This window comes from Ursus americanus, chromosome 10, assembly GCF_024610735.1.
Source record: "Ursus americanus isolate L20-20 chromosome 10, mUrsAme1.1.p, whole genome shotgun sequence".
Lineage (NCBI taxonomy): Eukaryota > Metazoa > Chordata > Mammalia > Carnivora > Ursidae > Ursus > Ursus americanus.
The window spans coordinates 52,871,209-52,898,621 of record NC_142136.1 but is presented as its reverse complement, the minus strand read 5'-3'; the positions used below and the strand labels follow the sequence as shown (position 1 = coordinate 52,898,621).

General features: G+C 49.8%; 1 protein-coding gene across 2 annotated transcripts; it reads right to left on the bottom strand.

Moving 5' to 3' along the window:
* Positions 1–6,500: 6,500 nt before the first annotated feature.
* On the bottom strand, positions 6,501–26,971 carry SERP2 (stress associated endoplasmic reticulum protein family member 2). 2 transcript variants are annotated; one of them, XM_045796721.2, is made up of 3 exons: positions 26,782–26,968; positions 22,003–22,075; positions 6,501–6,936 (listed from the first exon to the last, which is right to left on the bottom strand). In XM_045796721.2, the coding sequence occupies exons 1-3, from the start codon at positions 26,863–26,865 to the stop codon at positions 6,896–6,898; spliced, it is 198 nt and encodes a 65-aa protein (XP_045652677.1). In that variant the 5' UTR covers positions 26,866–26,968; the 3' UTR covers positions 6,501–6,895. The 2 variants fall into 2 exon arrangements, with proteins under 2 accessions (XP_045652677.1, XP_087721250.1); XM_087865124.1 differs by lacking the exon at positions 6,501–6,936 and adding an exon at positions 11,819–13,365 and having other exon boundaries at positions 26,782–26,971.
* Positions 26,972–27,413: the final 442 nt, after the last annotated feature.

Genomic DNA, 27,413 nt, shown 5'->3' with positions numbered 1-27,413 from the left:
TGTCCCCAGCAGCACTGTGAAAGGGGGGGCAGAGGACGCCAGATGCCGTGGACCCTGCAACGTGACTTCTGGCTCATGAAACCTTTAATAAAGGAGCTTGAGAGCCCAGGAAGTGGTGAGCAGCCCCCCAGCCTCCTGCTCTCTGCTCGTCCTGAGCTCCGAAGACATACCCAGTCCACAGCAATCAGGGCCCCTCTCCCGGGTCTCACTCCCTGGCAATCCTTGTCCCGCCTTACCACCGGAAGTGTCCCTTTGTTCTGCTCTCACCGTCCCCCCGCCACCACCAGCCCGTATCCAGTCTGAAGATGCTTATCAAAATAAGAAGTCAGATGAGAAACGGAGGAGAAATAAGCCCTTTGCTCACACAGAAAGAACACAGGTCTGGGAACTGGGCAAGTTTCTAGCTTCCCTGCGGGAAACAGGGCCCTCTGGGAGGTGGCTCTGGAGGGAAGACTGAGTGCGCGAGGTGGAGCTGGCAGGACCTGGGGCCTGGCCCAAGCCGAGCATGTCCAGGGAGTCCGTCCGAGTGGCAGATACAGTGAATCACGGAAGTGGCAGAGAGTACCCTCCCTCCCTCTGGGTTCTTTTTCCTCCTTCCTCCTCACCCCCCACCCCCACTTTTCTTTCTTTCTGCTCGCTCTTTCTTTTCTCCCCACCCCCCTCCCCCACCGGCTTGGAATCTCCAGCGCTGTGTGGGTTGACCACAGGTCCTGTGTCCCTTCCCTTCAGGAGTGACATATGAGGAGATTTGAAGATAACATACAATCAGGATGAAACTCGCCGTGGGTCAGCCTCTTAACAGACACTGACGGTCCTCCAGAGCCCAGATCCATTCTGTCTCACCTACACTCTGTCTTCAGGAATGACTATAAAGAACAGTGATACGGCCAACCATGGCGCTGAAGTAGTACAGAAACTTCGAGTCTTCTCCATCAGCTGGGACGGACTGTGTTGACCCAGCCACACTTTCCTGTCTGGGCATGCTTGCCGCTGAGAGTCTGTTGTTGTAAGTCAGGGTCCTGGTAGGGGTAGGATTTTGAATGTGAGTTGTTTTTTCTTTTCTTTTTTCCCCTTATTCAGTCCCCACCTGTCCTGAGTAGCAATTATTATTATATTATTATATGGTTGCCAGCAATAATTACACACATAATTGTATACATAGATGTAATTACATACATATATAATTTGTATACATTTTACAGTTTTTTCAAAGCAATGTCCCATACATCATATCATTTGCTTCCCACAACAGCTCTGTGATGTGGGAGGGCAGGATATCTTCAAATGGCTGAGGACATCAAGGTCCAGAGAAAAAGTGGTGGGCAGAAGCCGGGGCAAGAAGCCAGAGGCCTGACTTCTGGTCCTGGGCCATTTCTACAATTCAATTCTACTTCCCACCACTCCAGTCTTGCTGAGAGTGCGTATTCATCAAGAGTCTACTATTTGCCGACTCATGCGATCATTCATTTCATGAACAATCACTGAGCTCCAGGCACAGGCCTATGTCTGGAATATACAGCAGTGAAAATAATCACGAAACGGAAATAAAACCAGTTCTTTCTGTTCGTTCGGATCAGGCCCCTGTGACGGGCAGCGCCGTGCTAAAGAGCTCGGACGCTGGGGCCGGCCTGCGGGGTCTGAAGCCTGGCCCCCTGCTCACCAGCAGCGCCCTCTTCAGCAAATTTTCCCAACCTTCTGAGTCTCGGTTTCTTCCTCAGCAAGTCAAGGGTAATGATGGCACCTACCTGAGGGGGGTTTTGTGAGGAGTGCACGAGTGGATAAACGAATCCCTGAGCAGTATCGACACCCGGCAAGCCCTCCATAAGTGCTCGTTGTGAGTCTCCCGACTTTATGAGGAGACTCAGAAAACCAAGTATGTGTGGAGATTGTGAAATGCTGAAGAAAGCTTCGCGGTCAAATTTGGGCGATGACTCTATGCTTATTTCTTTCTGGCCTTTTCGTCTTAGCAGAGATGTCCCTTCTCTTCTCTGCACCTCCCTTCGCCCTCCCCCAAGAAGAAATGGATTAGTTATGACAATCTCGTGGCCAGTTTTAACAAATATTCACTTGGGCTTTTCTTCCGGAGCTCTCTGCAGCTCTGCTCAGTTCTCCTTGGGTCCCTAATGCAATCCTTAAGGCGGTGTCCGTCCCACTAGGAGAAAACGGAGTCTTCGTGTACAGGTTTGTATCCTGAGGACTCTCCAGATGCCAGCGAGGCAGTCAATGCCCCTGTTTTGACAGATGGCGTTTTGAACATTCAAAGCTGACACTTTCCATTACTTCGCAGATAGAGCTTGCCTCCCGGCACCTCCCCCGACCCCGCCAATAAGGGAGTAGCTTGGCTTTGGCCACCGTCCCACTCGCCTCCCCACTCACACTGAAGCACTGAAAGGATTGATATTCTTGCTGGTCCCGAAAGGTTTTCTCACAGCTCTGCCTAGGCAAGTCAATTACTTGTATCAATTTTATTGTTTTAATTCTAAATTTCTTAGGAGAACCTGCCTTTGCTATGGGTTTGTGAAAGTGCAAAACTTTCTAACGTAACCTAGTGTCTCTTGAGATGAAGGTTTGTGCATCAGTCCGTGGGCGGTTGACCATATGTCCTGATCTGCCTAGGACAGTCACCATTTATGTTTGGTGCCCTAATATAATCATTAATAGTACCCCCTTTTGTGCTTACAAGCACCCTGGCTGGGCAATAAATGCCATGGTCACCTACCCACGGCACACAGCAAGCCTTCTCTGAGCCACCGTGTTTGAGCCGGGCACAGACGACGGGCCCTTGAGGCCTACGGAGTACAGTGAGATTTAGAAATTTAGAAAAAGACAGGGTGATGGCTAGAAAACTGCCCTCAACTAAGCACTGACTCACACAGTCACACATGCTCAAGATATAGTGTTATGGCAGAAACAGAGTTCTGCCAATACCCTTGTGCACCCCAACATCTCCCAGTCTTCCCTGCAGACGGGCTGGGCCGTGGGACTTGCAGGAGCCAATGTCGCGGTGAGCACGGTGAGGGAAAGGTCACCTCTGGGCCAGGGCAGCGAAGACTGCCATCCCTACTACACCTCACTTTCTGTGGCTCAGTGACCCTGGGTTGTGATGGCAGCGTAACCCGAACTACAGACGCTCCCTGCGGGAAGCTTGGCCAGCCCCCTCCAACGAGACTCGTGCGAGAGAGAAGTAAACACCCGTGGGCTGAGTGACTGAGCTTTTCAGTTGTTACCACAGCATGGCAGCATCCGGATCTTAAGCTAGAATATTCTTGGGTCAGCAGAGGATGAGAATTGTCTCTTAGCAAAGCGCGGCCTACATATGAGCGCATGCTTCCTTCTCTCCTGGACCAGCGAGCTCTTGCATCAGTGTACTGGCCTTCCCAGAAATGGTGTTTGACCTCTATGCCCTGGGAGGTCGAGACCTGGAAGAAGCCCTTAGCCTTTGTTCCGTCCACACTTCCCTTCTACAGAGCTCCTGGAGTCAAGTATTAAGCACCTGGTACTTCACTCTGTGATCTACTTGAGACGACAAGGACACACAAGACCTGGGGCCAAATGAGACATCAGGTTTCATTGCGGCTGGGCTCTGCAGAGAGCCCCAAATGCTTCATGCGTCGGAGGGAGAAACTCCCACGCGGAGTTGCTGCACAGTTAGGTTTGAGGGGTACTACTGCTGAGCCCCTGCCTTGGCTGACACGAAGTCAAAGTTTAAGCTGGTGAGTTTGTTTCCCAAATGCTAATGGGTGGGCGGGCAGCATCAGAATCATCTGGACACTTAAAACCAATACATATGCATATGCCCATCTTCCCTGGAGACTTTGATTCTCAGCCGACCCGGGGTGGATTCCAGCTTTATAAAACAGCCGTCCTGTTGAACACTACATCAAAAACTTATGATGTACAATATGCTGGCTAACCGAACATAATAAATACAAAACAATAAAACCCAGCCATCCCCACCCCAAGTGATTGTGACGAATAACAAGTGATTGCTGACAAAGGGAATGTCGTGTTTATTTCACGTTATTTCAATGAAATCAAGGAGTTGCTAGTGTTCTCTTTGTGGGATCTGCCAACGTGAGAAAATGCTTACCTGCCACGGGAGGTATTGATGGGCCGTGACTGGTGTGACTCAGGATCTCACCAGAATGCAATGTGAGATGCAAACTTTCTTACCTTGTGAGACTTGCTCACCTGTCTCCCACTAAGAGCTTGATTTTCTGCCTGAAGAGCAGAGTTTTCAAACTGTGGGTTAGAACCTATTCTTGGGTTATAAGAACCGTTGAGCAGGATGCAAGCAGTATTAAAAAAATTGAATAGTCCAAGGGTGCTGGGGCTGGGAAGAATGCGTGACAGATGTTAGGGATAAGTGTGGTTCTGGAAAACTTGTGTGGGTGGGTGTGTTGTGCTTTGGGTTGCCATGTATTTCTTACTATGTGTCATGGCACAAAATGTCTGTAAGTCTCCGCTGCACAGCAGAAATCAACCATGACCCTGATTTACTTGGGGCAGCTCCTGTCTCCTCTTTCAGAAGAGTGATAGAAGTCACCGGGGAGGGCAGAATGTCATACACAAGTACTTCCGGGAGGCTACCTGGAAAGTAATAGAAAACCAATTTGTACATGATCCCATAGCCTGGGGAGATAAATCAATCTCAGGAAGTTTTACCCATAGCAGCCGACTCAGCCCACCGCACCTGTCACCTGGGGACAGCTGGGTTTATCCGGAGCCCAATCTGACTGAATTTCAGTTTCCCTTTCCTTGAAAGAGGGATAATGGCCCCCATTGACTACTACTATTGTGGGAAAGACCAAACTGGTGTCGGGGGGAAGACTCTATCCAATAAAGGAGGAGCCCCAAAGCATGGGCCCAGCCATGGCTTCTCCTGGTGGTTTGGTGGGTATGCTGTTCTCAGGGCAGGAAGGGCAAGGCCGTACTCAGGTCAGGTCTAGGTAACGTGGGAATTAGAGAGGGCATGTACGAGAGCATAGACCAGGTAAACCTGACGTCAAGTGGCCTTTCTTCCTCCAGCCTCTTGGCAGGAACCCTGAGGTCTGATCTTTCACAGTTCACTGGTCTTACTCAGTGACCTAGAAGAGAACAGGCAGCGGAGCCAACAGGATGAGGGGACAAGCTCCCAGAGCATCTCGTGTGCAGCCCTCGTGGTGGCAGGTGACTTCTTGCGAGGGGCCTTGGGGGGCAGCGGTGGGGGGCTGTCCCTGGGGCTGCTACTTTTGGAGCAAGCCTGCTACCCTCTTCTCAGTGGGAAGAGCAGAGGAGGAGGATGGGAGAAAAGCAGGTCTTAAAGAACATCACTGAAGGGTCCGGGGTGAAAGATTCCAGTGGACCCAAAGCCCCCCTACCCCCTGTTTCCAAGTGTGCCCTTTACAGCAAAGGCCCTGAATGGGTTGAGAGAGGTCCTGGTCACTGCTGCCACTTCCGTGTTTAAAGCACTCACAATATTCAGGAATGAAAAAAACTGCCAAGAATGCAAAGAAGGAATTTTAAAATGCAACCCAGGCCTGTTTCAAGTTGCACGTGAACATCTTTAATCCCGTTGCTGAGCTCTGTGGCTGCCCCTAGGACTTCCTCAGGCCGCACGGGCAGGGGGAACAAAAGGGCAAGCCCACTAGCCCCTTCCTCCACCACCCGCCCCGCCAGGATCCGTTTGCTTAAGAGCCAGTTTCGGCTGCCTTTGCTGCTTGGAAGGGATCAAAACTCACTCTCTCTTTAGCTGGGGTTTCCCAGGATTGTGGTCCTCAAAATTCTGGGTGCATGAGCCTATTCCAGAGAGCCAGGATTAGTCTTAGCTTTGGTCTTAACATTAGTCTTAGCTCTACCTGCAGCACTTCACATCTAGCAGGTTCGAGGTGGAGCCCCAGAGTCTGCGATGAGTCTCCCCACCCCCACCTCGCCACGCTGGGATGCCGATGGAGGCAGACCACACTTCGAGAGGCTGTGGGGAGGCTGGCCAGGGAGGGGAGGTTTGCACCCACCAGCCGTGGGCCTCTCCCTCCCAGCTTTGGGGCTGAGCACCCAGAGTGAGGTGGGATGCCTGCCGTCCTGTGTTCTATTAGGGCAGGGCTGGGCCCTGAGGTTGGCTGGTTTTCATAAAGAGACCTCAGACATCTGCTCCCCACTAAGTCCTAAGGCAGACAAAGAGGACATAACAGCTAATCGAAACTTAACACACTTTGTAGAAGCTTTTTCTGCACCAAAAAAAAGAACAACAAAAAAACCCACAAAAAACCTCAAAAGAACAAAAAATTTAAAAAAGTAAAACGGGTAGAAAATCCAAGGTCATTAGCGCCGCCCAGGGCTTCATTCTGGGCAAAGACCTTGACGGTAAATCTGCTCTGGTTCCCCAGCCACAGATTCCTGACCCTGGTCCAGTCGCCTCATCCAGTTCTCCTCCCCTCCCCCGCCCTCCACCCCCACCTCCACCTGGAGCTATTCTGGCATTTTCTTCCCTTCAGGGTTCTCACGGTAGCCCACACAAGGTATAAGGTTGAACAAAGACATTTATTTGTAAAACCGATTCCCAATGGAGGAGAGGTTGTATCCATGGAAAGTAAACCGCTGATCATTCGGAGGACCCCATGCATACATCAGTGAGACCAGGGGCAGAACCAGACAGTGCGGCTGCAGACACCTGGGAGCTACCAATCCCCCGACAGAAAAGCAAAATGTCCTTTCCGCTCCAGAACACGGATGTACCAAGATGTCCTGTGAGAAGGCAGTTTGGTCTGACATCCACGGTGAAGTGATCAGGGAACAATGGAGGGAGCCTTTTTTTCTATTCTGTGTGGCTTGTTTGCTTCCCACAGATCCCCGGCTAAAAGCTTAAGTGGTCCTCCGCCCTCCAGAGGGAGGGGCAGTGTCAAAGCCCCCGGCCTCCTCACATGCCCATCCTTATGCTCTGAATGATCTGAAAGATAGCTGAAAGAGGAAAACAAGACAGCTCAGGTACCAGGCAGCACGCAGCTGGAAACCCCAGCCCACAGCGAGCCCCCTCCTGCTGACCCCCGGGCCCTGGACGTGCGAGCGTACAGCTGATTAGATATTTCCTAACAAGGAGTTAAGTTAACAAGAGGTCAGTGAACTTCTTTAAAAAGGCAGCCTGGCTTTGTCTGCTGATGGGTGCCTCGGGGATTTATGGATAACTCCTGCTAATTCCATCAGGAGCGAAGGCCAGAGTTCCCTCAGGCGCCAAGAGCTTCCCCCCCCCCCCATTCCCCAGAAGTGTTCGGTGGCCACTGGGGAGAAGGGGACAGGGCTTTCCATACGGGCACTGCACTCATTTCACAGGTCAGTGAGGCTGCCTTTTCCAAACGGCAGTGACCTGGAAAACAAGCAGCCCCTGAGCTGGGAGCCAGGGCCAGGCGCTTGGAGCAGATGCGACAGGCGCGGGGCCCCTGGATGCCAGGAGCCCTCCGTGCAAGATCTCCCGGCTGCCTGCACACTTCTGCAAGGCTGCGAGCTCTCATCCCCAGCGACACTGGCTTTATTCCGTGGGGGTGGGGAGCCTGGAAGCCCGCAGAGAACTCCGGGCACCCTTGCTTGTTTGGCCAAGGGCTGGTTCGACAGCTCCCCCAGCCTGGTGCTATCGCGGTCAAATGCGTTCCAGGAAAGCCAGGCCCCAGCTTCTATTTTACACCCTCTCCAGAGGGCAATGGCGGTCAGTCTTGGTGAGGATGGCGGGAAGGATGGACACGGCAGCTACCATGTGTGGCAGGATTTTTTTCTGAGGAGAGGCTGGGTATCCTTTCACTGAATCATGTCTAAACACAGAATAAACAGGAATGCAGCTGAGTGGCCACAGGAACACAGGCCCTCCAGAACACTCAGGAAACAAGTCGTTGGCGTTTCATCATCTAACGTTAGTGAGCACGCGCTGTGCGCCAAGCACTGTGCTTTGGGTGCGCAAAGACCAGTAACACACAGGGCCTTGGGCGATCTTTCTTGGACAGCTAGATTCGAAGGAGAGATAAAGCATGGATGCTTTTTTTTTTTTTCTAAAAAAAAACCAAAACCAAAACCCTGCACACGTCATCACTACTCTCCTGAACGGGATGTATACCAAACATGACAGAATATTAAGTTTTCATAGACGTTCAGCGGGACCCTAATGAAAACAGTCATTGATTGGACTCTGTTGTAATATTGCCGTGGAGTCTACGGGAGGTGTCGCCTCCGACACCAGAACAGCTCCGGCCGGGTGCGCTGGGCTCATTTCTGCTTCTGTTTTGTTTCATTAGATGATCTCCACTCACCTCTCTGCTGTTACAACACCAACCTGCGGTGGGCCCTCTTCTATTATGATGTTGCCACAGACCCAGTGGAACACAGAGGCTGTTGGGATTACATGGAAAATTAAAGCGAGCCCATTCTGTGCAAAGGTCGGAGGGGCTCTTCTCCAGATCCAGCCAAGGAGTGAATTCAAAAACTTGTGATACTTAATTCTGCTTGTGCTCAGAGGTTTCCTTGGCTGTTTCTGGGTTTGGGGATGGGTCTTGATGGGAGAAGCTGCCACATGGGGGAGAAAGTACCTGACGGAAATGGATAAGCTCCCAGAAATGGCGGGCACGTCTGTCCTCCCCTCCCAAGGCTGACAAGGAATATAAGTTAAACAAACATTCTGTCTTCCAGCTCAACAGGAGTGCTGGGAGGCAGCTGTGTATTCAACAATGTTAGGGAAAAACTATTTACATCTCCCATGCCTCATGTTTTGGTCTTGGGATTGGGGCAACATCTTGACAAACAAGTTTACAGTGGAATGTTAGGGTCAGATGGAACCAGGTCTTCACTGAATGGCTGTGTGACTGGGGGAATAATTTAACCTTTTCGAGACTGTTTCCTCTTGGGTAAAACGAGGACCATGGTGCTTGCCACGCTGTTACAGGGATTCATTGATGCGACATAGACAAAGGCTCCGCGCACGTGGAGGACGCGGTGCACTGGAGCTGTGGCTGATGTTACCATGCCTACGGTAACGACCGCCTCTTCACGCATGTGCAGGAGGACCCGAGCTCAAGCACCACGTGCTATCCGCCACTCTCTACAGGTGTGCATTTTGGGAAATTCCCAAACAGTTCTGAGCCCTGATTTCTCTATTTGTACACCTGTAGATAATATGGATCTCAAAGGACTGCAAGGGAGAAATATCATGACATCAGCAAAAAATCTGTGCACCATGAAATGCTCAAAAATGGTATTTCTCCCTTAATTTAATCCTTCGAGAAGAAATGGAGGTCAACAAATCGGAAACACTCTGTGCGTGAAGTCCATAGGGCCCCATCAGGTTAATTCATGACTTTAAGAGTGCTAGGTAATGATAAAACCACTCAATTCTTTTTAAGGACCTGTTGCAAATTACTCTGAAGAATCTTAGACAAAATTCTCTTGTTTCAGTTCACTTGTATTAAAACAACTTACCAGTTACTGAATTTGCTTTACAACTAATTAAAGATCACTGACCCTACGGGATCCACGAAGTAACATGTGAAAATCTGATGGTCCTTGACATGTTTACAGGTGACTCTTCAAAATTGAACCCGCTGGAGAAATGACTTTGAATAAAGTTTATTTTAAACTCACCATTTGCCTCCACCTTCAAGATAATGGAGAGATGGTTGTGTTTCTTATTCCTTTTCCAGTTGCGTTAAGTCTCTAAGAAGCCTTCCACATTCTATGCCAATTACGTTAATTGTACTTCTGTGTGGCTGCCAGTAATGACCCGCCGAATAACCCCGGGCTTCCAAATGCTGACTTTGCGAGGCAGCGAACAGGAAGGGAGCCAACAGTGGGTTCCAAGTGGGAAAGGAAGTGGGGAGTCTGGAGCCTGACAAGTTAATAACTTAACAGTGGGTGAACAAAGCTGAGAAAACAGCTGAGCAGGCTGTAGCAAAGGGGCTGAGGGTAAGCCAGACAGCAGGGAGGAGAGATGCCAAGAAAAGGAGGGATGGCGGGCATTCCAGGTCAGGGCATCTGGCCTCAGGCAGGTCACTGAGGTTCAAAAAAATCCAGGCTAGAGCAGGAGCCGCGGAATCCCGGAGCCTCTGCCCTCTGCAACCTGTTTTGCTTCCCGATCTTCGGTAGGTGACGTTGGACGGTCACGTCTCTCTTTTATTTAACCATATCCCCTTGCAATGAAATCCTCAGGCTTTCGCAGGCAAGAGCCATTCACACCCAACAATTAAATGAACCAGAACGATCCTCCTGACTCCACATCTGCCAACACTCCCCTCTACAACCTTCCGCCCTACAACCTCTTCTAGAAAGTTGCTTCTGCTCACTTACTCCCTTCCCTTCCCTACAACCCCCACCGCAGTCTTCAGTCTAGCTTCTGCTCTCTTCAGTCCACTGAAATACCTCTTGCTAAAGCCACAAAGCTCCCTCCGTGTCACTTAATCCAGTGGGCATTTTCCAGCTGCCTCTTATCTTCCTTCCCTACTAGCCGTTGTCGAGAACTCCCTTCAGCCCTCTATTCCCTTGGCCTCTGGGACACTGTATTCCCCTGGCTTCTAGTTTTCTCCCTTGTCTTTGGCTCTTCACACTACATGGGTTCAACAGGGGTCATTCTAAATCCACCTGACCAGTAAACAAGAATAATATTCCTCCTCAATGAGCATTCTGGCTTTCTTCTATTCACTACGTTCTTTCTCCCTGGGCGACCTCACCCTGGCCCACAATTTTAGTTGCCACTTAGCTTTTGATGACTCACCTATGTGTCCTGCCAGCCCTGACTTCTCCTCAGAGCTTCAGACCCACATCTTCCACCATCTAATGGAGATCCACACATAGGTGGCTCAAAGACACTTCAAACACATCAGGACCTTGTCATGATCTCTTCCCACCGCCAAACTTAGGATCATTATCCTCCATCTTGCAGGGAAACCCAAAATGCCAGAGTCCTTCTTGACACTTCCAACCAATCCCCAAGACCTGTGGACTTTACCTAAGGATTTTGCGATTGTGCACCTTTCTTTCCATGCATCCGGCAACCCCCCTAGTGCAAGTTCCTGCCATCTTTCCCCAGACCCCTGCGATGCCCTCCAACAGGTCTACTCTTGCTCCTCTTCGGTCCTTGCTCCATACTGTAGCTAGAACTATTCTTTAAATGAAAACAGGTAAGATCGTGTCATCCATGTGTTTAAAGCACACCAAAAGCTTCCTATTGCCCAATCCTTGTTGAGACCTCCATGACCTTCGTATCCCGGCCCTATCAACCTCTCCGGCCGCATCTTGTATTACTCCCCTCTCTTGCGGTAATTCCTCGTGTTTTCAAAAGCTCTCTGCTCTTACTGCAGGGCTTTTGCACATGCCATGCTTTCTGTCTGAAAGACTTCTCCCACCCTGCCCTATTGCCTAGTTTTCCTTTCTAATCCAAAAGTTTTATCTGCAGAGAGGCCTTCTTTGACCATCTGAAGCAAGAGTTCTCAAAGCTGCATGTGTACGATAGTCTCCCGAGGATGTGTGAAAACAGAGGCTGGACCCCACCTCCAGAGTTTCTAATCCAGTGCGTCCAGAGTGGGAAATGAGCATGTGTCTTTCTAACCAGGTCACAGGTGATGCCGAGGCTGCTGGTCTAGGGACCCCACTTGGAGAACCACTTACCCAGAGGGTACTAGCCCTTTGTGTTATATGCTTTCACGGCCTTACTTGCCCCTCCTTCAAACTCTGTCAGGGCTGAAATCTCACATGTTTCAGCATGACCACTTGGTGAACTCATCTTGCTTCCACACTAGGTTGTGAGCTCCAGGAAAGCAGGAACCTTGGATGATTTTTTTTTTAAGATTTATTTATTTATTTGAGAGAGAGAGAATGCAAGTGGGGGGGTTACAGAGGGGAAAGAACACCCAAGCAGACTCCTGCTGAGCGTGAAGGCTGACATAGGGCTCGATCCCAGGACCCTGAGATCATGACCTGAGCCAAAACCAAGAGTTGGATGCTTAACCGACTCAGCCAACCAGGCACCCTGGGACCTTGGATGATTTTGCTCCCGACTATACCTCTGGGCCTAGCTCAGCTCCAGGCACATAGTAGTTCCTCAGTAAATATTTATTGGAGGAACAAAAGGTGAATAATTGCAAAAAGCATGGAGGAAAACGCATATTAAAAACCTCAAACAATTATTTTGTGAACCAAGAGTCAACATCAAATGACTACTTTTAAATTCCAATGTTGTAAGAGCCCAGTCTTTGAAGGAGAAGGAAAATCATGAAAGACCATAAACTCCTTAAGTCCTGAGACTGTGTCATCCCACCCCTCTCTTACCCTGGGACTGAACTACCCCCGCTAATTGGGAGTGCCAGAAGGACACGGGGATGACAGGAAGGGATCCCCCAGGAAACTGTCGGACAGCTAGAGAGGAGGCTGCCAGAGGGCTGCCTGCCAGATAGCAGGAAGCTTCAGAAGGCTACTTGTATTGAAAATAAGGTTGATGATAAGCGAGATTGAGAGAGTTACTGAGAAGAGAGATTGAGACAGGCCAGAAGAATATCTTTAGGAGGATAAGACAACCCTAGAAATGTCATAATTTTGATTATTTTTCATTTAAAAAAATGGGAAAAAAAGCTGGTAAGAAAACCTACAGGGTCTGTGAAAGACAAGTAGAAATGTCAAGAAATAAGACATTGCAAAGGTGAGTCATTAAGCTCTCAGGAAGAGTCAGCACAAAGAGAGTCAAAAGCAGGATACTATTCCCAGCAGCATTTCCTGGTAGCTTCTCCACAGACGGAGAAGAGGGAAGATAGAGAGAGGTCCAGGGTGCTACGTGAGGGCAGAAAGGCACTGTGGAAAGAAGGGATATTATTAGCAAAGAATGGGATGCCCTCTATCCCCAGTAAAATGGCAGACAGCAGAAACGCTCTTCTGAGCGGCAGACCATACACGAACCCAAATGCTCCATGAGGCACAGGGCAGAGGGCGGCACAGTGTGAGGGAGGTCGCAGGTCACCTCGTGGGAGCCAGTGGCAGATGAGACATCTTTTCCAGAGTGTCCATCTCAGATCCCGAGTCAGGAGTTCTTGAGCAGAGGAATGTCCTCAGTCCATCCTCGGTGGTGAAATGGAAGGCCTCCTCCAGGCCTGCTCTGTCCCTCAAACACCCTGCTGGCCAGTCAGTCTCAGGGGGTGTGACAACCACCTTGGGTGTCACAATTTCCAGATCATTCTGGAGGTGTCCAAGAAAGGCCAGTGTTTATTGGTTGACCCGCAGACATGGTGAATTCAAATCTGTCCTGGAGCAAAGTCCAGAAAAGAGTAAGGTGATGGAGGGCCGGGTAGCCCTGTCAGCAAGCAGCCCGTGGCTGGGTCAAGGTTTTATCCACCTGGGAGCAGACCGAGGATGGCTGTGCATCTGGAACCTCTGGCAGGGAAAGCAGGAGATGTTGCAACAGGAGCTGTTTTCAAAATGCAGTTGTACGCTAAAGGCCCAAGGTTGGTGGAAAACTTCCGCTTGGTTGTACTTTGGGGGGAAGTGGTGAGAGAGAAGGCAGGCGGGGTAATAGGAAGTGGATGGGTTTAGAGTTCAGGTTTGGGTAACAGCTCTCTCACTCTTTAGCTGTGGGACGCGGCTGATTTCCTCCGTAAGCCTCAGTTTCATGACCAGGAAAAAGGAGCACCAAAGCTTTTTTGTAGGGATTACGTGGCGAGAAGACAAAGGTACACATAGGGCCTCGTGTTATAATAAGGACTCAGGAAATGGTAGCCAAGACAGTTGTAAAGAATTCTTTCTAGAAATAGAGAAGAGGCTCGAGCTGCCCCAGCAGAGGTGACACCACCGACCTCTGGCTGACAAACCTGTCCCCCACCTGTCCAGTGGGGGGCTGGCTCTGCCACAGCCTCCTCAGGACCTCAGAGCTGTCGATCCCAGTACGAGTTTTCTTACCATAATGAAGCAAAGTCACTAGAAAGATCCAAATGTTCTCTTTCCTTCTCTGTAAGCGTTCAGAATCTTGGTCAGAACCTTGCCTGGGAGGCTGAGAGGTGGGGAGATAGTGTGACTAAGGGTCATCAACATAAGGACCCTAACAACAAGCTCCTAAGGTCCTAGGAGTTAGAGACCATCCCCATGTCTTTTAAGAATGGGAGAACCAAGGCTTAGAATGGGCGGAAGTTGAACAAGGCCACATGGCTAGTAGGTGGCAGAGCCAGGTTTCAAACTCAGGGAGCCTGGTCCCAGAGCTGGCACACACGTGACTTGGCCCTTTCCCTTCTCCACACCGTTCTGAGCAAAAGCAGCCAGTCCTAGGGAGGGTAGGGGTATTGCCCCTTCCGGAAATGGAGAGGCCTTATGTAAAGGGAGACAGTTGGACCACCTGAAACATGAGGCAGGGGGAACAGGAGGGGCTCAGGCCCAGCCAAGAACAGCTCAGGGAAGCACTTCTTCATAGCGGTTCTGAGTAGGCTGTCCTGAAACACGGACCTGTCCGTGACATGCTCTCACCAACCCCCGCCCTGCGCCCACAGGCAGGCTGGGTCCCTGGAGGATTCAGGAGAGTATAGTCTGTTAAGTGACAGACAAAGGGAATGTGTCTGCCCAGAAACAGTGCAGCTACTGACAATTCATGTGCCAATAAACCCAGCAGGCCCTTTGCTGAGAGCCAATAGCTCTGTCATGGCAGAGGCCAGCGCTGGGCCAGAGGCAGTTTCCTATTTGATGGGCAAAGAGGGTCCAGACGTCTCCTCCCTTCCTGGGATGAAAAACTCAGAATATCCAACAACATAGGAAGTACCCCCTACATACGTGCACACACATACACAGTCACACACACACAAATGCACACACAAACATACACACAGACACACACAGATCCCACTTCAACAAGAACAGCTGCTCTTTCATTTATTTCTAACGTTTGAACAAAGTTCAGCTGCTCTTTTTTTTTTAAAGGCTAAAACCCACTAGTCTAGATGTTTTCTTCTTCAAATACACTTAATTTTTTTCTGCTTATAAAAGTAATATATGCTCATTGACAAAACTGGGAAATAGAGAAAAGTCCGAGGGAAATAACAGTCATTGGTTAATCCTATTACCCGAGAGGTTTCCCTTTGATGGGGGATATAAGCTCATCAGTTTCGAGAATACCCAGGCTTCTGTAGCCATTAAAATTCTCATAATCTCTAATTAGGAAATGAATATCAGGCTTGGCCAGAGCGAGAGGAATAAAATTGAAATTAGAAATACGTGAGGGAGAAATAGTCTGAGGGAGGGACCGGGGCATGGCCGGTGCGTAAGAGTTCCCCTCTGGGAATCAAGGGATCATGGGAATGAGATGACGACTCCATGAATCCAGTGGAAACCTCAGTGAGGGGCGAGGACAGAGAAGGGTACGGCCATGTTGCACGGAGCGCCATCTCAGTCTGCTGCTGTCAACGTGGTTTCACACCAGGGCTCAGAAAAGGTACGTAGTGCCTCAGGGTCACAAGATGTGTGTAGACGCTGACTAAGCAACCAAACTGTCTGAACAGCCAACACGTCATGGAAAAGATCTAATTTCACTGAATCCAGGAGCCCTTCTAGTCAAAGAGGACAGCTAAACATGCTGAAGACAGTTGTCCTTTCCACACTGTGGCCCCAATGTTAGAAAAGTCTCGTCCAGGGATGGCAGAGATGAGCACGGGCCCCTGCTGTCCGTACCAGGTTTATGGCGGACATGACTGGTCAACTGCAGTGTACTTTCCCCCAGAGCTTGGTGTGGCCTCCGAACCCTTCCCAGTAAAGCCCTTAAAATTGCTGACGACAAAGGGGAGAGGACAACCCCGGGGGCGAGGGCTCTGGGTTGCAAGCAGCGGTGACTAGCTTCACTAATGGTCTGGGGCAGCGCACCAGGACCGCAAGTGTCTCCCAGAGATAGCAGCCGGCCTATCTGGACGACATCTCTGCCGCCTCAGACAGACATTCTGGGTCACGCTTGTCTCTGAGTCTCCAGATAAAAAACAAGCACTCCTCAGAAGCTATCACACCGTTCTCAGGGCAGCAGGTCTGCCACCGGGGACCGGGACAGCCAGGACGAGCTGCTTATCTGGAAAGAGGCCCCACCGCCTGCAGAAATGGAAGATAATGTTTTTATAAACTGGGGAGAGAAAAACCCAGCAAAGTCTCTAAGGGGGGAGGTGCTTGAGTGCTTTGGGCTTCAGTGTGCGTCTGGGATCCTTGGAAAGTAAAGACAAACGCGAGCAGTTACAAAGGCCCAAGCAAAACAAAGTCCCAGGCCAAGACCTGAACAAGAAAATTTCTGGCCTATTTGGAATAATCCTCTGAGGAGACTCAAAACAGGTATTTGGCTTTCTGAGAAACAGGTTTTAGATTTCTGACAGCATGTATATAGTATGAATAACAATAGAGCTGGTTACCAAATTAAATAAAACAAAGAACAGTCTGGCCCTGAGATGTCCTATCTGGAGAATACTGTGTCTCAAAAGCACACGCTGTTCCCAAAGCTTTTGTACTTCACAAAGAAAACTTGTAGAGCAGAACAGTGGTGCATTCAGCTTGCGTTAAGGAAATGCAACTTATATTTTATTTCTGATATTCAACTTACAGTACAAACCCCTATTCATTGATTTCTGCACGTGGGTGCTTCCCTTTTCCTGTGCGGGGAGGTCTGAAAGATTTTGGTGCTTTATCATGGGAACAGCACCGCACGCACCCGAATGTTATCACTTAAATTGCTGACACATCCTTGGAGTGGAGAGGCAGGGCCTACTGCTTTCTGAAAGATCCAGACCGACGCAAGTGGCTGAGTCTGGAAGGAGGAAAGGCATACGGAAGCCAAGCCCTCCTTCTGTGGCACACCAGTCCCATCCACAGCGCCACTCCTCCCCACCACGGCTACCTACAGTGAGGGCGTTGACAGAAGCTGCAGGATTCACGTTTGCTGTGGGTGGAGGGGCTGCTATTATCCCTCTCTGATCAATAAGGAAATCGATACAGAGAGTAAATCATGTGTCCAAAGCTGTCCAGCAGATAGTGAATGTAGGCTTTGAACCTACATCTGGCACATTCCAGAACCATCCCCCCTTGCCGAGGCCTCTTCACCTCTTATCCTGTTACCACCAATTGGTCAGGTTTCAAAGAAGTGTCTTGCCCAAGAGCCCTTTTGCAATCATGGAAAGTGGAAATCTACTCACTCTGAAGAGGGGTGTATTTAGAGAGCCTCTTCCAACTGCAGCTCTACGGGACAATGTATTAGACGTTACAACCGTGTGCCTGGACTCCGGGCAGCCCCAGGAGCTCTGGCGCGCTTATCTGATCTCCTGCTGGGGGGTGAGCGTTGGCGGGGTGCGTGTTTGTGCCAGGGGACTCTGGGCGCCTGCGCTCTGTACCCTCCCCACTCTCCTGACTCCTCTCCCTTCCTTTTCATTATCTTGCTCTTATCAGCACCGCAGGCATGAGAGGCATGTGTGGAGAATGAGGAAGGCCGCAGCAAAGAAGCCGAGAAGCAAGGGGTCAAGACTGCTGTGACACACAGCTCCCCATAGTTAAAGGGTCCGGGAACCTCCTGGAGGTTTGGGAATTTGTTTTTCCACATAAAATGGAGTAAGGGTGGCCAATAAGAGAGCACCTACTTAAATGCCGACATCTTCCCAGTCTTAATCCTCTCCCACAGTCTAGCTAAGAAAACAGATAAGATGTGCGCTCCTCATTACTCGCCTGATCTGAATATTTATTTATCCTAGGTATACCGACACTACTTCTAAAAAGAGCACTTTGCCCGACCAACCATCATTAGAAAAGTGGGTTAACAGAGTGGGGTAGTGAGAGCAAGTCTTTCAAGAGAATCAGATCAATGATCAGCGCCTTCATTCATCTTCGAAGATTCCGTAAGTTTCCTGTATAAAAATATACAAACTATGAACCACCAGCCACGTGGACTCAGAACACTGACCGGGAGCTTGAATCAGCCCAACACCGAGAAGGCTCATGACCCGAAGCAGAGGACCTGACGGCCGGCCCGGCTGGACTTGGCAGAAATCGCCCTCTTTTCACATGCAGAGAACACACCGGCTGCAACCCTCGGGAGGAGAAACTCCAGAGGGACCGGGGCTCTGCAAGTCGAACAGAATCCTGACTCATCCCGGGGAGGTGGCAACAGGGACAGACCTAAAGGAGTTATTGTGTTTTTTATGACATGTTTGGATAGAGAAGAACACGTACAAAGATAGAAGGAGGGCACAGTACCAAGGACAAGTTGAGAAGAGTGACACATTTCTGTGAGAACAGTGCCTGGCTTGAGCTGAGGCTTCCAAAAAAAAAAAAAAAAATGAAGGTGGTGGTAGTGGGTTATTTTTAGTTATGATTAAAAACTAGACTTAGGAATCATGGTAGCATGTTAAGGGAACACAGAGAAAGTAAGATGTCCCAATCCCTGACTAGCCTCGCTAAAAAGACAACACGGTCTTGACTAGAAAGATGAAAAACAGCCTCACTGGAAGAGCACAGGACCTGAAGGAGGGTGGGGGGCTGTGTCCTCTTAGCCACTTGAAATCCGCATCTCAGGGCTCTGCAGCCTCCCATCCCAGGCCCCAGGACAAACCCACAGAAAGGATAACAGAGCCGATGTATTTAATCCCTGAAAAAACAACTGGAGGCTGGGAGGGCTCCAAAAGATTGTTGTCAGCAGATGTCCCAATTCACCCAGGGGGAAAAGACACCGTTCCCACTATACAGACCAACAGCCTGGCAAGATTGTAATTAAAATGTAATTTAGAGAAGGTTTTTAAGCCCTTCGAAAAGGATGGGTATTGAGAACGAACACAGGTTTGAGAAAAACAGACCAAATCACTTTATTGACTTAACCGCCTCCCCCCAATGGGCCAGCTAATAATGCAGGCAGGTAACGTATATCTTGACATCAAAAAAGAAAACAATTTTGGCTGTGTATCTGTTTAGTCCCTGACAACCCCGGCTGCAGGATGACTGGGCTCCCGGCTCCCTACAGCGGGGCTTTGGCCGTTCTGGAGCCTGGCATACCATCTCAAGCTGTTTGTCCTTCATCACTCAATGCAAGCGGCACGTCCTCTGGGAAGCTTCCTCCTCTGCCCAGGATCGTTTAGAAGTCCCCGCTCTAGTCTGGTGGCTTGCGTCCTCCTGCATTCACATGTTGGAATCCTAGTGTCTAACGGGACGGGACGGTGGTGGAAGGGAGGGGCTTTGGGAGGTGATCAGGTCATGAGGGGGGAGTCCTCCCGAATGGGATCAGTGCTCCCATGAAAGAGACCCCACAGAGCTCCCTAGCCCTTCTGCCACGTGAGGACACCACATGGAGGTACAAGGAGAGGTCTGTGACCGGGAAGGGGGCCCTCACCCGGCCATGCGGGCACCCCAGTCTGACTTCCTGCCTCCAGAACGCTGAGCAATACGTTTCTGCTGTTTACAAGCCACCGAGTCTGTGGCATTTTGTTACAGCAGCCTGAACAGACTAAGACAATCCCTTCTCCGTGCCCACCAAGCACGCTGGGCACGCTGCTATGGCAGAGCTCTCCCCCCAGGTACGACAGACAGCTTCCATCTCTGCCTCCCTCCGGGCCTGCAGGCTCCTGAAGGCGTTTGTGCTCCCAAAGTCCGGCACCGTGCCAGGCACACGGGGGACCCACAACACGTGGTGATTGTTTGCACCAGTTTTGCAGAGAGGTTCAAGGTCAACCTGAAGGGAGTTGTTGCTCACTGCATTCCGTAGGCTTCTCCATGTCTAGACTTGATCAGTGACTTGGAGGAATAGTATACTTTCAGAGACTATAAAGCTGGCCGAGGAAGATGATTAGATAAAAGGCTCAAGGTTCACGATCGAACAGTGTACAGGCTGGCCATAAAGCCTGCAAATGCAGATTACTCTTTTTTTTTAAAGATTTTATTTATTTATATGACAGAGAGACAGCCAGTGAGAGAGGGAACATAGCAGGGGAGTGGGAGAGAAAGAAGCAGGCTCCCAGCGGAGAAGCCCGATGTGGGGCTCGATCCCGGAACGCCAGGATCACTCCCTGAGCCCGAGGCAGACGCTTAACGACTGCGCTACCCAGGCACCCCCAGATTACTTTTTTATATAGATTTCTTTTTCTTGATAGTTGTGTGGCATGCTAAAGGCATATTTTGTTTGTTTTGTTTTGGGGTGAAAATCAGAGACAGATCACCTGAGACAATGCGCAACAGAGGAATATGCAGGTGCCGATGGAAATGTGACATTAATGCACCATATTCCTTGCAATTTTGTACGGTGCTCTGAGCTACGCACTGCTCGTGAAGGGGATACACTGCCCAGATCATGTGAGGTCACCGACCACATGGTACAGTATAATGTAAGATCGGCAAGCCGTTCATTATGTCTGTTCTTCTGTTTCTACTCTTCGTGGCTACTCTGCAGAAAATCAACTGACAACCAACAATAAAATTTTAATAGAAATATTCATGAAGCTTTATATGAGGTCTCAAAAAAGTCAACTGGCTGTCTACAGCATGGGGACCATCTGGCTTCATTTATCCATCCGCACCCCCTTGAATCCATCCAACCACACTAAGCGTTCGCTGGGTGCTAAATACAAGAAGGCACAGATTTAGTGGGCAATAAACACTGCCTTCCCTGAGCTGGTGGCAGTAGAGGAAAATGGATAATAAGTAAGCAAATGAAATAATTTCATATGTCGATGAGGACTCTGAATACAATGAAACAATGTACGATGGGGATGAGGGACAACTTTGGATTGGGGGCAGCTGTGGAGACGCATCTCTGAAGCCGGAAGGACATTTATATAAAGAAGAGCCTGGTGGTGCTGGGTTGGTCATTAGCTCGAAGTGAGTCTAGGATGTGCTGTGACTGTTGAAAATGAACCGAAGCTCGGGTCATATTAATAGGAGCAGAGCGATGAGATCAAGGGCAGTGACAGTCCTACTGCCTCTGTAACAGTCACACCATTTCTAGACCCACTACCCCGGCTGCAAATGCTATATATTTTAAGAGAGTCATGGAGTGTATCCAGAAGAGGGGTCTAGAAAACACATGAGGTGAGGTTGAGAGAAGGTGGGGAGTTTAGTTTGCAGTTTAAACTCATCTTTAAAATATCCGAAGATTCAAGATGTCCAGAAGAGAATGAGCCCATGCCTTGCGGTTTTAGGAGTTCACACCTGAACTGCTGAGAAGACAGCACAGTGTAGCTCAAAAGAGGGGAGATGTCTCTAACCGAATTAGTGCTTTACAGAAATGGGAGAGGCTTTCTGAAGCAGCGAGCCCTCCACCCCAGAAGTGTTCGAGTAGAGACTGGGTAACCTCTGTTAAAGATAAGGGATCCCCATGTTGGGTAAAAGATTTCCTTCGAGTCACATCCTTGGGAATGGGGTACAGTTTTGTTTCTTTGGGTGAGAGATCTTGGAAACCTCGGAAGGCCTGCCTTGTTAGAAGTGACCTCACTTCCCCTCACTTACCACTATTTTCAAGACCCAACCCGTGGGGACCAGGAATTACTCCCAATAACAGGTCAACTAGAAACAAACGCACGATCCTTTGCTCAAGCCTCCCCTGAGTGCGTGTGTGCTTGCACGTGAGTGTAAGCAACGCTCTCTGCCCTCACCACCTTCCAGTATGAGGTGACTGTACGTTGAGGCTCAGGTCAAAGGCTCAGTTCTATCCAGGAGCTCTAAGTGGTATTTCCTCTTAAGGCAGAAAGCCTCTCCCTTTCTCTGGAATCTGGATCTATCTTGGGCAGACAGGTGCTCCTGTTCTAACTGCCCTTTTTAGGCTATGTTTAACTGAACACTCAAGCGTACACAGACAATTGAATCGCTCAGGGTAATCGCGTTACGAGCAGGACTTGATAGTACATCAGTTCTGTCTCTACTCGTATTTGCTCCGCTGGACTAGAGACCAAATCAAACCTGCTAAGATGAGGGCTTCAGGCAGTGATTAACTTCAATCCCAGACCAATATATTTTTTCATCTATTTACTTGGGAAGCGTGTTTTTGAAGGACAGAGAGGAACATGGGCTGTGAGATCAGCAAAAAACCCATACCTGAGCCACAGACGACAAACACAAACAGTGCCAACAGCCATGGTCCCACGGGGTATTTCTCTTCCTGTGGCCTCTGAAAGGGAATGGGGGAAGTAAGATTAGGTTCAGTGATTCAGGAAACTTTTGTGGGCGATTACTAGACGCTTCTAAAGGCAGGGGATGCCACGGTGAGTCAGACGGATCCAGTCTCAATGCCTGGTGGATGGATGAAAAAAGCCAATTGTAAAGGGTCCAGACAGGTATGAAAAGATTCATCAATACGCCTGTAACTCAGTGAACTCGGTGTTGAAGTCACACTGTAGGCCAGGCTCTCTCCCAGGCAATCGACAGCCCGTCTCCACCACTCACAGCTGCGCGCAAGGCAAATTATTATCTCCACTTTGTAGCTGGGAGACGGACACCCAAAGTTTGTTCACTTGAGCAAGGGCTGGGATGGAGGTCTGCCCCAGTAGAGAACCTGGGTGTTTTCCATGAATAGAGTCATCTTTCATTCCCCGAATCTGTGGATTCCAAGTAAGGTCACAGAACAGCCACTTTCTCAAAACCTTCTACGTGCCAAAAAAAATTGGCAAGTCGGTGCCGTGGAAATCCTTGGACTGGCCAAAGCACCGCAGGACCGTGAGTGGATACGCGAAGGAAGCAGCATTTTGTAATAAAGCTCCTGAACCTCAGCAAAGCTTGCCCTTGGGCGAAATCTCCGTGTTCCCTGGGGAGTGGAAGGGCACTCTGGTGCCCACACGAACCCAGAGCCCTGCGCACCTCTGCTCCCCTCAAACCGGTAGCACAGACGTAGTAAGAACGACCATCCACAACCCCTCTGGGTCTCAATGGAAAAACTATTTTTGGATAGAAGCATCTAAAAAAAGTGGTGAATTTCTCAAATAAAAAGGGAGAAGTTGGCGTGAAAAAAATAAAGAACTCCCTAACGTTTCCTTTGTGTGTGAGCCAAAACCAAGCCATCACCAATGTAAATTAGAGAACTCATTTTATGGTCGCTAAGGCAACAATGCTCTGGTTCTCAGCGCACCTGTTACATTCTGAGAGAGCCTCCTCTCCTCTACCTCAAGTGGGCTCACTGACCACTCCTATTTCGCCGTGTGCTTTTTCTTGATGGCACCTATCACAGCTTGTATCTGTTTACTGTCATGATGCCGTGGGTGCTGTCTGTCCCTCCGCCAGACTATGGGCTCAGAGGGCAGGCACCGTGTCTCTTTCCCGTGACAATGCACGGCAGAGCCTGGCAGAGGGCTTAAACATAGCAGGTGCTTAATACGTGGTCACCGAAGAATGAACAAGCATACAAACTTCATTAAATTTGATTTCTTAGGTCAAGTAGAGTAGAGACAGGGTCTAGGAAGGATATCGTCTTTTTTTTAAATACATACTTCCTAACTGGTGATAGGGTTGTCCCTGCCTCTCTCTTACTAGGGAAGTACAGGTTAAATTGCTAATGGCAGGTAGACGCTTAGATGAAAACCCCTCAGTGCTCTGTCCTTGACGAGCTTGTGTCTAACACCGCTCCTGCAGGAACCAAGCACACTGCAAGGGAACAGGTGGCCTCTCCGGACCAGACAAGGACGAAATCAGTCTTACGTAGCTGCATAACTGTACCCAGGACTGTTCCCGCGTCGTTCTTGGGCCCTTAACACCAGATCAAGGGCAGATCAAGCAAACAATCGAGATATGAAATAAAGTGACCCGAACAGAGTGTGGCACTTACCCCTCCCCACCCTCTTTCACTAGCGCCCTAACGATCTGTCACAGCTGACCAGAAACCAGCTCTGTTGCTCTCATCCCATGGACGCCATATAAAAAGTTCACTTAGCTCTATCTCCAGCGAAGCCAACAAGTGGATTCAGGAGCCTTGTAAATGAATTACTGGTCTAGCGCGGATACCAAATGGAGTCCATTATTTTTCCTTTGCAGGAAACACATATTATCAACAGGCAGAGCTCGGACTATATAACACAAAAATCTGTTGGATGACATTTTCCAGTGAATCAATATTCTCTGGGGATTTTCAGAGCTCAAGAACAGCAATATATCCTTTTTCTGAGCGCTTAAAATTCCTCTTTTTTGGAAGCAGGACCCAGCACAATCCCATTGGAACAATGTGCCTAATCCTGAATCCATCGCTGGGAAAGGTAAGAAAAGCAGTAGAATCCTGCAAATGACACGGTTCATTTCAAGCAGGAGTTTGCTACTTCCTGAGGCTTCGGAATGTCAGGGGCTGGCTTTCCCTGTGATTATATACCAGCAGGGTAACTCCGAACTCAGAAATTTAAATCCCCTTCGTTCTGGAGAAGTCACTACTGTGTAACCACAAAATGATTATTCTATTTCTTTGTTTCCTGGATTTATCCAAGATAAATCTGGGAGAATAATATTCACTCCACAGCCATTAGCTAAGGAAATACTGAAGGATCTGCATAGAACTGAAGGGGTTTATTTCTGAATGATTATTCTGAATTTACAGTTAGAATCTGTTCATATGTCCCCAATTTCATCCGGAACAGGTTATCCCTTGCAAGTTACTTCGTTCAAAGTACAATTGTGTTTGACCTGTAATTAGGAAAATGAGATTTAGGGTTTAAAGTGAAAGAAAATTTCATTTTTCTTTTTGGACACTCCATTTACAATAAAGTTAACCAAAGAGCCCTTCTAACCACCTGACAATAAACAGAGATCATGGCTTGGTTTGGAAAACTTTCATTACAAATGTAATAGGGCCATTTGAACACCCTCATAGGTGCCAGGCACTTCTGAGGAGCCCACTCCATGGTCTATCAGAACCTATTAAAATTCACTCACATCATAGATTAAACAAATCTGAATGTAGCTCTGAAAGTTTAGTTGAGTTGAAATGAAGGTAAGTACATTTTCTAGGTATTTAAGCGTTTTCCTCCAATTTTTAAATTTTCTTTTATTTTGAAGACAGTAACTTTTTCTTTCCCCTAGGTCTCAAACACCTTCTAATGGCCTTGAAAAGCTAGAGGTGGAAGACATTGAGTTTACCAAGCCTAATGGATATATTGGCTCTGCAGATCAGTTCCCAAGTTGCTACTTTTGCAGGTGATACTTGCCAACTGAGTTCAGTTAATAACTTTCTCAGTTGTTTAGTTTCTTTCTTTTTTTTTTTTAAGATTTTATTTATTTATTTGACACAGAGAGAGAGACAGGTAGCGAGAGAGGGAACACAAGCAGGGGGAGTGGGAGAGGAAGAAGCAGGCTCCCAGTGGAGGACCCTGATGTGGGGCTCGATCCCAGGACCCCGGGATCACACCCTGAGCCGAAGGCAGACGCTCAACGACTGAGCCACCCAGGCGCCCATCAGTTCTTTAGTTTCTTGGTCCATTAAAAAGAACCACACACCTAGAGATTCTCAGTACATCAGCTAAGCTGTATGATATCTAGGACGAAGTGATCTCCTAGGAATATAAAACCCCGAGTGCTTTAACATCAATTAAAATTTGTTTTTCAAGGTCAATTTGGACAGCAAGGTATGTTTTTGTGAGTAAAAGCAAATAGGGAAAACAGATCTATGTGCAAAGTGGTTCTGATTCAATGGCATATTTGCTTTTTACTGCTCAGTCACAGCGACATGATCTAACACCCAATGAGAGACCGTCAAGCGTAGCTTAAGTCTGGAGCTGTGTATGAAGCTCTGGATCCAGCGGAGTTGGAACCTAAGACTTCTCTGCCATAGTACTGCTCAGTTTTGTAGGAATTCTGCTGTGATGATTGCAGCGCTAGCTTTTTGCTCGCTCAAATCCGCATCATTTCTTTGGCTAACAGGAGTCGCCTCATCAGGTCTGCAAGCTTTTCCAGCCAAACCCCAAGCTTCAGCTGGACTTTGGTTAAGTGTCTAGGATAATAGATTCCAGGCGCCTTGGCTCACAGACTTGGAGACCAACACTGCCCAACAACTCATCCCAGGCATGTCTCTGAATGTGCAAAATCACGGGCCTGGCATTTTCTCTTGAAGATACTCTGCTTTGCTAAAAGAACCCCCTGTGCATAAGGCCCAGATTTTATTTTAAAGTCCAGTTATAAAAGCTTTAATCTAGTCTCCGAAGTTCTGGATCATACCATCAGGATGAGCCAGAACTCACAGCGTGAACAAGAGTAATGTTGCATTTAAACTTCAGCCCAGTGGTGAGAGGCCTCACTAGGGAAGAGGCAAAGGGGAGAAAGGAGGATGGAGGGAAACATGGGTCTGAACCTCATTTCGCACTTTGAGCCCTTCTAACTTATACAAACCCACTACAAAGGGCTGGAGAGAAAACCTTATCGTTGTGGGTGTCTGTTGAGGGTGAAGCTCAGGGGTCAAAGCCCGGAAGGAGGTTTTGATAAGAGGCGTCCATTTACCTATTCATTCATTCATTCATTCATTCACCAAACGTTCTAGCACCTACTGGGTTCCGAGCCCCTTGTCACGCAGTTGGTCTAACTATTCCCTAAGGATGTGACTTTCCGTTTTTCCCAGAGACAAAGGCCCCATTCTCTCCTGGGGAGGCTCGGTGGTAGCCCCAGCAGCCACTCCCAGAGGGGCCACCACCACCCCGGCCCTCGCCGCCCACCGGAGCACCGCGAGGTCCTCTCGTCCCCGAGCCGGGCTCTCAGCGCCCACTCTGCGGGACCCGGCGGGAGGGGCGGGCAGGGGCCGGGGCCGGGGCCGGGGAGCGGGGCGGCGGGGCCCTGCGCCTGCCACCCGCCCGGCCGGCCCCGCCCCAGCCCGCCCTGCCCCGCTCGGCCCGGTCGGCGCCGCCCCCGCCTTACCAGGGTTTTGGCTACGTTCCCCCTCTGGGTGATGTTTTTGCTGTGCTTCTCGTTGGCCATCCGGATCCGCTGTTTGGCCACCATGGCTTGGGCTCGAGGAAAAGCTCTCGATTCCCACCTGCAAGAATCCCCCCGCGTTAGCCCCCCGACAGGGCCGCGCGTCCCGCCCGCTGCGGGCGCTGCAGGTGGTAAGGCGCGGCCCCCGAGTCCCGCGCGCCCCGCTCCCCTGCCCCCAATGAGCCGGCTCCAGAGAGAGGCCAGAGCCCGGACGGAAGTAATCTTTCATCTCAGGAAACCCTCTCCTACTTCCTCGCCATCCTTCCGGTCCCCCCTGCTACCTAACCAGCGCGGCCCCGAGGCTGGCGCTGCCGCGCGTCCTCCCCGCACTGGGCGGCCAGAGCGCAGCATGCGGAGCCGCTCGGCCCGGGCCCCAGCCGCCGGCTCGGGATCCCGGGACCGAACGCGGCGGGGCCGAGGGTTCCGGCGGGCCCCCGGCTTTGTGCGCTCATAGGGGCGGGGGGCGCCACTGCTCCGGGACTCCAGGGCCGGTGACCCACCGGGGCCCGGGGCCCGGATTGGGGCGGCCGCGCTTTAAGCCAGGTCGTGCGGTTTCCCCTGCACCGCTGACTCCA